The 10043-nt window shown below is 38.2% G+C and overlaps 1 protein-coding gene across 3 annotated transcripts in view; it reads right to left on the bottom strand.

Moving 5' to 3' along the window:
* Positions 1-10043, bottom strand: part of EPB41L5 (erythrocyte membrane protein band 4.1 like 5) — a 54712-nt gene that overhangs the window by 20957 nt on the left and 23712 nt on the right. For all 3 annotated transcript variants that reach the window (XM_027879737.1, XM_027879736.1, XM_027879738.1), the window contains 8 exons: positions 9595-9682; positions 8872-8960; positions 8629-8698; positions 7753-7922; positions 6511-6617; positions 5857-5884; positions 3488-3530; positions 2268-2383 (listed from right to left, as the gene is read on the bottom strand). In XM_027879737.1, the coding sequence (XP_027735538.1) occupies positions 2268-2383; positions 3488-3530; positions 5857-5884; positions 6511-6617; positions 7753-7922; positions 8629-8698; positions 8872-8960; positions 9595-9682 (711 nt within the window). The remainder of the gene's footprint in view (positions 1-2267; positions 2384-3487; positions 3531-5856; positions 5885-6510; positions 6618-7752; positions 7923-8628; positions 8699-8871; positions 8961-9594; positions 9683-10043) is intronic.

Genomic DNA, 10043 nt, shown 5'->3' with positions numbered 1-10043 from the left:
AAAAAAAAAAAAAAAAAAAAAAAAAAAAAAAAAAAAAAAAAAAAAAAAAATCCCACACTAAAATCCTTTCTGTCTGGCAAAGTACTTTCTACAGTCTGGCACAATTGCTGTTGGCAGCTGCAGCATTAACATTTTAAATTAAAGGAAACATTGACATTAGGAGGGATCTAAGCTGCCAGGTAGCCAGTACAGGCATCTGCCAAGCAGAGCACAGAAATTCATGAGGTCAGGACCTTACTTCTAAACTCCTTCAATCCAAGTATCTACCAAGTCCACAGTCCAAAAGATTTTGGTGTTCTCAACAATCCTTGGCAAGCTCTCTCTAAAAGAAGACTATTTTTCTGACAGAAAGTAACGATAATTCATGCAGAAACAGGCCAATTAAAGACAGTAGCAGTTGGAAGGAGACCTTGTTAGCAGCGCCCAGACACTCTTGCAGGTGCAATAGCCAAGTCACAGCCTCTGGCAATAAATAGGTATGTTCTGGCAATTATATTAACCTAACCCCACTTCCCATCTAGGACACCAGAGTGTAGCTCAGTTGCTGACTCAGCTCCAAACTGTTGTCTTCTTCCTACAGCTGGATTTGCCCTTTATTACAGGCAGTACTGTTTCCAGTGAACACACTAAAACCAGAAGACAACTACTTTCAGTAATAATTATATGTCTCAAAGAAACATAACACGTTCGCAGTACAAGCACTGCACTCTCAATTAAAATGCATCAATTGCCAAGAAGTTTGTCTTCTTTACAACACGCTGTTTTGGGTTACATGCAGGTGCACTTCACATTCATTCCCACTCTTCTATACAAAGGCTACACCCTGCAGCAGCTGGCACGTATGCTTAGATGCCTTGACAATGTTATGACAGACAGGTTCAAGTTTTTAATCCTAAATCAGGCATACCAAACCCAAAACTGAAACAGATTGGCTATCAAGCCCTCTCTGCTTCAGAACAAAAGCACTGAGATTTCAATAAGCAACAGCAGCCTTGCAAATACGAGCACCAGCCAGGTACCCAAGGAGAGCTGCTTGGAGCAAGAGTCAAACATCTCCACCAAAGGAAATACAGGTTTCTAGCACTCATCTTGCAGTTAGACCAAAAGAACAAAACAAAAACCATATTGAGAATGCTGAAGAATAAAGAGACCACCACCTTTCACCCACCACCACGGAAGGAATCGAGCGATCAACAGGATCCCACCATAGACAAGCACAGAGTTCAGATACTAGATAAATCAAGGGCAAAAGAAAGAAAAACAGCATTGATCATATGTTCTGATTGAAATTTCAATATAATGCAACTCAAATCAGAATTACCACCCCCCTTATCATCCAAAAGCAATAGTATTAAAAGTCTTTAAATGAATACAGTTTATGAAATTAAAATATATTTGTCATTGCACTGTTAGAAACAGGTATCATCTACTTTTAAGAGATAATGCAGCAAAGCAGGTTCATATGCCTGACAACAGCAGAAAGACTTTTTCTCTTGAGGGCTGAAACTGCTTAGGATAAGAGCTTTTGTGTCACTCCATTCCACTGTTACTACTCCTGATGCGTCTGGCAAAAGCCAGAATTATCCTTCTAGGATAAGCCATATTGCCTCTGAAGGCACAAGAAGCTGAAGAAGTTAAGATGACATGTGCACAAGAACTGGGTTGATATATGTCACTTTTGGTTTGAAAATAGCTTCGTAATATAGAATTAGTTTAAGAAAAGTTAAATGATATGTACTTTTATCTATCTTCAAACAAATCGTCCTTGTTTTGAGATGCATCCAATCCATAAAACAAATACGTTGATTACATTAAATCAAAGCTCTTATCTTCAGCTTGTGACATTTTCCTCAAGCTCCCATTCTTCCCAAGATCATGAGAAAAGTCACCCATTTCAAAAGGTTCAAAAGATGATTCACAAGGATGCCAGTTTACAAGATTCTGTATTATCCTAAGGATCAAGGTAAGCCCCTGGGTCCAAGATACCAAGCAAAGGATTACAAAGGGTATTGTGGCAAATGAGAAGGAAACAGCTCTCTCCAAGACTTGAAAATGCTACTTCAGCCCCTGAAGAAATTTTCTTTTCGTTGGCAGTGACTAAGCCACACATAATTCATAGGAAAAAAATCAGCTGCATGATCACTAACTTGATTGTCAACTTACATAAAGATACAAGGAGAGCAGCTTACTTAAGTACAGATAAAGGAACAGCTACTTGAATCATGCATAAGCAAACAAAATCCACTTCCCAGCAAAGCAGAACATACCACTTCTTGTCTTGCTGGCTGGCTCCTGGGCTCCTGGGGAGATTTTCTATTTCCACTAAGACTGGGGCAGAAGGAACCGCTGTTAGGACAGGTAGGTTTGGTTTTACATTCCAGCTCTTTAAAGACAGAACACAAACAAGTCATTACATACACACTAATGATGCAATGACACATTACAGAGAACAAAACATATCACCACTTCTTCTTATGCACAAAACTAAAACAAGGCCACTGTCTTCCCTTACTTCCATGGCACTGGACACCTACACCCAGTCTTTTCCAGTACTGCACACAGTACTGGGATCATAGTGAATCCAAGGCTGCTCAAAGATTCCGATAAGGAGCTCTGGCCTGCCGTGTCCTTTTTAAATTCATGCACTAATGTTTTCCTTCTGTAGGAAACTGTGCAATAATGACTGGCACCTTTGTGTTGCACGTCTTTGGGCTGCCATTTGAAGCATACCAGCTCCTGAAAAAAAACACTCCTTTTGCACAGAAGGCAAAAGGTTGGGCAGAGCAGCAATCTATCAGTGAAGACCGAGTATTTTAATATTAAAACAACCCAAAATCTTGTTTCCACCAATATGTGACCCTTTCTGGTGCACTCTTTATTTGAAATGCTCCAGAAAGCAAGATACTGTCTTTACAAACTCCTAGTCCTGTTTTTTCTGACACATGGAGTTACTTTACACTAATATCATCCCTTTTCAGTGAAACAGGATATTCTGTGTACAAGTACTGAGTAGACAGGTATCTCTGATTTCCTTCTCAATTTCAGAAAACAAAGAATTTTTGCTAACAACATATTCTTTAATTTATGTGTGCATTCCCCTGTTTCAGAGAAAAAAATACTGTCATCAGGAACAACAAAGGTGCTAAAGAACTACACTCCCACCTTTTTTATAAATTTTAATTACCATATAAATTAACGTGCTTTGGATAATAACTCTCACACGAAAGTACTTTGTGTACCTGTGAAAATCTGTATCTATAAATAGTGCCATTTCTAGAGTACTGGGGCATGGGGTATCTTCCTCACTCAGCTAAACTAACCAATTATCTTGCTTGTCAATTAGCAGTCATGTCTTGGCATGCAGTTTAGTAGTTAAATGTTTTAACTTTCGATTGGTCAATTACTGGATTTCAAGAGCAAATAAAATTCTCAGATCTGTTGAAACACATTAAAACTACCTTTAAAACTAATGAAAGAGAGTCCTTACTTGTGATCCATTAGTTTGGCTGATAACAGCATTGTTTGCAGTACTGAAAGACAAGAACAATTTAAAACTGAGTCAGATCAACAAACTGCTTTTGCAGACTGATAGAACTGTAAAGATTTTCAGAAAGAAACATGAAGAGTCACAAAGATATTTTCAAAGTATTTAACTGTTCTCACAAAGAAAACTGAATAACTTATGCTTTAGGTCAGCTGTCTCATTCTAGGTAACTGAGGGTACCACATTATTCTTTATTTGTTCAAGCTGCAGTTTATCTGTAACTCATCTGGTTTTTCCTCTTCCTTTCCTTAACTAGTTTGGTTTAAAAAGCCTTCCTAATTCAGCAGTAGAGTGGGGCACGTTTAGAGCAAAAATTATACAGTTTTAGTTAAAGTCCCAGCAAATATGACATTGTTTAGAGTTCACCTACATGCTGTAATACTGTGTTTGTTCCATAACCAGAACTCTTCTGATTTGAAGTTTCACATCACAAAGTTTATCACAAAAATTAATGAGTTTCTTCTGCATACAGAATGGACTCTAATGGACTTAAAAGTAGCTATTCAAATTTCTGTGCACAGCAGCTCAACACAGTATTAATAGTAATTTTATATTATTAAATATTTATTGTACTTGATAAATTAAATATCTCTATTCTTGATGATTTCTGAATCTGCAAGAGACATTTCGCATTTTCAAGAGACTTAAAAGCATTATACGTTATACAATAACTATGCATTATAAATCACGCAAAGCAAACTTCTTCCCCAGACTTCTAATCTAAAAAAAGGTTCCAATCTCCTACGATCCATTAATCTGCTGATTTACGGTCTGGACAATAACTATCCAACCTGGCAAGCTGACAATTCAAACAGATTTCTGTATCTACTTCAGTGACTCTTTAGAACTATTTTATTTAAAATACCATAACATCAACACTGAACAAGCTGTTCCTTGCCCCTTCCCCACTCTGTCCCTTCTCTATTCAGAGAATGTGGAAGCTACCAGAGAATAGCCCACATTTAACAGAAATACTAAGGAATGCCTTCTGGGCAGTACCTTCCCCTGTGCTGAGTTAACACAGAAGAATGGAACAACATACATCTTTCATGATGCATTTCAATTAGCAACACTGAAGTGTAGAGTTTCAGAAATGCCATAGCTTGCTGTGGAGACTAACAGCAGTGCCACACCTAGGTGCAGATCAGGAGACTGCAGTCTTATCAGAAGAAACTGCTCATGAAGTTTCTCTTCCCACTCTCAGAATGACCTAAGCAGGCTGTAACTTGGAGAAGGGCTCGACAACATAGCATGATGAGAGCTGTGATTAATCAGATGGTTACGTTTTGCAGCAGAGGATCTTTAAGCACTTCAATGACACCCAGTTTGGAAGAATACTTTCTCATTTTATAAAAATAGAAACCAATACAGGAGGTCAGAGAGAGTAACTGCAGCCTTGTACCCACACTTCTCAAATACTTCCCCCTCTCTCATCAAAGAATCAACCCTCCTGCTACAAACAGAAAACACTGAGCTGTATTAAACATGATGTTTTCCAATGTTATTTTGACATTCCTTGCCCAGCTCCTCATGGTGCTTAACATCTATAAGCATCTACTTTTAAAAAAAAAATATGGCTGCAATTAAACACTGTGATGTTCACAAGTTATTAGGGCAAAGGGCAGAAACCAGAACTGAGTGACTTAGTTCCTTCACTATCAGTGTTCTTAGTTCCTTTTAGGCTTCATACCTTCAGGAAGGGTATGAAAACTGTGTGATTCAGATACATATGAGTAATTGACATTACAACAGCAAGGATGAACTTACACATCCAGGAAGACCTTTGGTACAGAAATAACAAACCAAAAAGCCTCCCGTTTTCAATGTTGATCATGAATAAAAATAAATACTTAAGTATATAAAAATAAACTCAAGTATTGTACAGAATATAAAATCACGACCCTATTTCAAATATTTATTTTACTATCTTTTCTCTGTGACCTTCACTTGATGATGTACTTCAGTGACACAGCCAGAGTAGGCAGATTTCAGAAGGAAGACATCCTCACACACTTTTACCTGATCTCTTCACGTGGCAGCACATAGAACTACAGCTCATATCCAGCAAGAATCATAGCTGTCATAATCAAACTTCTTCTGCTAGTAAGCAAGTCTGGCAAAACTGTCTATGTGACAACAACACAAGAGCTTTGCTTTGAACTGCAATTTTTATGTAAAGCAAACAAACACAATACCCACGGCAAAACCACAGTTAAAAGGCTACCACTGTACACCCTCCTTCTGCAGACACGTGCTCAAGTACAGGTGGCAAACATCAAAGAGAGAAACTCAAATATTGGAATGCACCTCACCTTGTTTCTTCCAGTTTAGCAGTGTGTGCTGCAAAAATACAAAGCGTTAATTAAAATTTAATTTATAATTAGGTTATGAATTAAGTATATGATTAATAAAAATAACCTAGCATTGCCTCAAACAAGGCGACCAAAAGAGCAAAAGTTGCATGCAAAAATGTGAAGAGCAAACCAAGCAGTAAGACTTAAGCAAGTGTGTGAAAGCAGACATGGCAGTCATACTTGACCTGTGCAACAGTGGGAATAAGAGCCAAAGCATCACATGCTGTCAGGTTGTGACAACACAGTGCAACCCCCAGCAACAATGAAAAAAACCTCAATGAAAAAAATTTTCAAGTCTATTCATAAATTTCAAATATTATCATTAATATATCACTGCTTCCTGGACCCAAGTTTTCCATCTTCATCTTGAGACCTACTGTGCAATCTTCATGGGTGTTTTACCTGCAAAGCAAGCTGGAATGACATGCTTTGGAAACAAGCTCTTTCTAATAAATACATGTAGTCTCCTAAATAAGGCAAAGAAAACCTAATTTTGAAAATTCAAGAGAAGGGCAAAGTAGCTGCAGAGGGATTCCTAGACAGAACTTTTAAAGGAGCTGAATACTTGATTCTCACACTGGATTATACTTCTCAGAATGGAAGTTCTTTTACCTTTCATTTGCAGTGTTCGTCTTGAATATCTCTTGCTGGGCCGTCTTTCAAACGATGCTGATCTCCTGGCTTTGTTGGTCTTAGTGGTTTGATATTCTGTTTTCCCACTAAAAATGCCATGTGAAAGTATAAAGCCATAAATCACTTATTTTTAATGATGGAATAGAGACACACTGCTCATCAAAAACACAACACTATTTTCAATTTGTAGCCTATTATCTGATCTCACTTCTATTAAAACAACCCAAAATTCACACCTCAAAGGGTCTTTCATAAAAGAGGGAAAGAGTTTTACAAACATTCTAATATTCACCCCATTTTCCCAAGACAAATGGCTGAAGCAATCACTCCTTAAACCTTAAGCAGTTGATAAAACACACTTGCCCCTTACATATATTTGTGGTCACAGTGCATGAGGTTTGGGAGAGGTTGAAAAATGCTAGGAGAGAATACAGCTTAACTAATGTTGCTGAAGCTCATAAAGAACGATAATAGGACTAAAAACTAGCATCTAGATGCTCCTGTTCCCAGATAAGTATTTTTATTCAAGTTTGGCCAGACTCTACGGCCATGGCAGTGGCACCCTCATGTTTTGCTGACTCCTTGGTACCACTGATCTTTTCTGAAGGAGGCTACACGGTATTGCTACAGATGCTGGAAATCAATGAAAAATATATGCACACTGCCTGGGGTCAATGCCCCATACCCTTCCACATGTTCTTACCAACTCTGGTGGGGAACCAACACCATCCTGCAGGCTACTCTGGAATCACAAGCCATTCCATAGACTGCTACCTGCACTAGCAGTGCCTTACACAGAACAGGCATTATCTGAGGCTTCTGAAGCATTAACACCCCTCAAACAGCTGGGAACTCGGAAGTCAAGAAACTTGCCATGACCCCAACTGTGCAAGTTAATCATCCATCCTCTATGGTATATCTAAAAACTGTGGCCTTTCCAGAAAAAGTGATCTATAAAACACAATGTACTACATATGCTATTTAAGGAATATAAACCTTGAGAAACCTTTGGTTTCCAACTGCAACAGACCAGAATCACCAAGATAAATGAAAAAATACAGGGGGGGAAATCCATACGATTTAATAAAACCAATAATCCAACTCAGTTTGCAAGTTTCACTGTCCCAGATAAAAGAAAACCAAGTTCTCCCATTTTCATGCATAATCCAAGAGCAGCAGGAACTGACAGAACAGAGGTGCTAAAGGACAGACGACACTGACCTGTATCGGAACCGAGATCCCAATCGAATGAAGCCTGATCGACTTGAGCTCTTCTGGACAGGACCTCGGAGCCGGAAGAAGGCATGATGTTCCACTGCACATTTCCACAAGTGTTTGCAGGCTTTGGGATGATCCAGTCTAAAGACAAAAGTGTGCTCCTGCTCCTTTCCCTTAAAGCACATAAAGCACACTGACGGCTTACGAAGGGACTAAATAAGTCAAAGCTACCATTCCATGCAAGCCAAATAAAATTTGGGTTCTATGAATACTGAAACATACGTTCAAAAATATTTTAGGCAGAAATATCAACTTTTTCAGAAGCTTTAATGACAACTGCTCCATTGTCTAAAATTGGAAAAGGCTATAAAGTCCACACATTTAACAAGTCAAACCTCTGAATAATTACAAATTAAAGACACTACTACAATAGGAAGCTACTTCTCAATCAGGCTAACATGGTTTCACTTCTAAATTGGATCTCCTCAAATTATCGATGCTCATTTTTTTATTGTCTCTGCTCCATGCAATTTCTTTGCCATGGGAACAATTCTGGAACCTGCTTAAGGAATTAATTCCATTAAATATAGTACATGGCCTTTTTCTAAACTTTTTTGTGCAATGCACACTCTTTCAAAAGTATCTGGTCTAGTTTCACAAGGCATTCTGCTTTTAAAAACAGGTGAGAAAAAAAGTACTCAAGTCCATTTATTTTTCACTTAAGTCCCTTCATTTCCCACCTCCCCCCCTGCCATGTCACAATAAAAAGTCTTGAAGGCATCCACGCTAATTCTCAGAAATGAAATATAGAGATCAGGAGTATGTAAACTAGTGCTGTATAACCAAGGTCGAGATGTAACTAAACAGATATTTATCTACCTGTTCATCATCTTCAACAACAACCAGAGTGAGTTTGTTTTTCTTGAAGTCAAGCCTTGTTATCTTTGGCCTGCAAGACGAACAGAAAGTGCAGGTTATGTCTAACTCTCTTAGGAACTCCCTGAGAAGGTACCTAATATTCACAGCACTCTCACATCCCAAACAAATTTTTCTTTTGTTATCGCAAAATAAACAAAAGAGTAAAAATCTAAAATACATTTGAACATACATCAGAGAGCTTACCAGAAAAACAAGCCAATCTTCGTGTCTCCTTCGAAGACAAGAACTCCCGTAGGTGTCAGTCCCAGGCTGTAATCATTGCCGTCTCTTGCCTAATTGCCAGAAAATACAGATTATACTCATTTTGGTGTTTGACCCTTTATCCAATTTACTCCACCGGATCATGTAGTTTATTTGCCCAGTGTTACAATTACACACATATCTGCTTAGACAGCAAAACTCTCATGTTTCGATGATCTTATGCATTGGATTTCTCTTGTTTACAACTCTTCAATAAGGCTGACTAAAGTGGAAAACTAAAGATTCTTGATTTGTCTGTGTAATAGGGACCTCCTTATGCAGTTCACTGCACTTCCTTCTCCACAGGAGATCTATTTTTACTTGTAGTTCTTCAACTAGCAGCTGACTGGACCCCAGCCAATTTTAATTACTAAGATTTTTCACAAAACTCTTAGTTAAATACAAACTGTAGTACATACTGCCACACCAATCACATATTTAACACAGAGCAGATATGCCTGGACTAAAGATATCCTCTAGAAATATATACCAAGGAGTGACTGTAATATTGACACAAAGCCAGACCACTTGTTATAGAGATTGTATGAGTAAAATATTCCTTTTTATTCCCCCCTCCCCCCGCCCTTAAAGTAAAACCCGTGTTGAAATGCAGCACAAAGCCAACATTATCATTTCCAAAGGTCACTACGCTGTGGTTAAACATACCTTGACTATGTGCATGTCTACACCATACATTTCCAGCCACTTAGCTTTGTTTAGGTAGTTAGTTTCAGCCTGTGCTGGTGTTTGCCCCCTGAAATAAAATTTTTACTGTTAGGTAGGTGCCTGAAAAAGCCAGAAAGGAAAAACTGGTATATGAGGAAAGAGTAGAAGAACTTTGTGAAAGTTTGTGAAAAACCTCAACACTGCTGACACTTGTACCCTGTCATGAACACCAAGGTCACTTCTGTAAGTTTTAATCTGGAAGCGCAGCTGCAAAAGTTACTGAACTGCAAGGTTTTATACCTCATCATTTTACTCAGACGTTTCGAAAAGTTTCATTTTTCACATTATATCCTCTTAGAAATTATGCCAGAACCATATTAAAATTATATTTCTGAACAAAACCACAGAAGAATCGTCAGCAGCATCTTCTTAACACATTCTTTCCACAG

This window comes from Empidonax traillii, unplaced genomic scaffold (assembly GCF_003031625.1).
Source record: "Empidonax traillii isolate 1590-97213 ecotype Southwest subspecies unplaced genomic scaffold, ASM303162v1 scaffold57:size2250009, whole genome shotgun sequence".
In the NCBI taxonomy this organism is placed as follows: domain Eukaryota; kingdom Metazoa; phylum Chordata; class Aves; order Passeriformes; family Tyrannidae; genus Empidonax; species Empidonax traillii.
The sequence above is the reverse complement of the archived record's forward strand: the minus strand, read 5'-3'. Positions and strand labels throughout refer to the sequence as shown.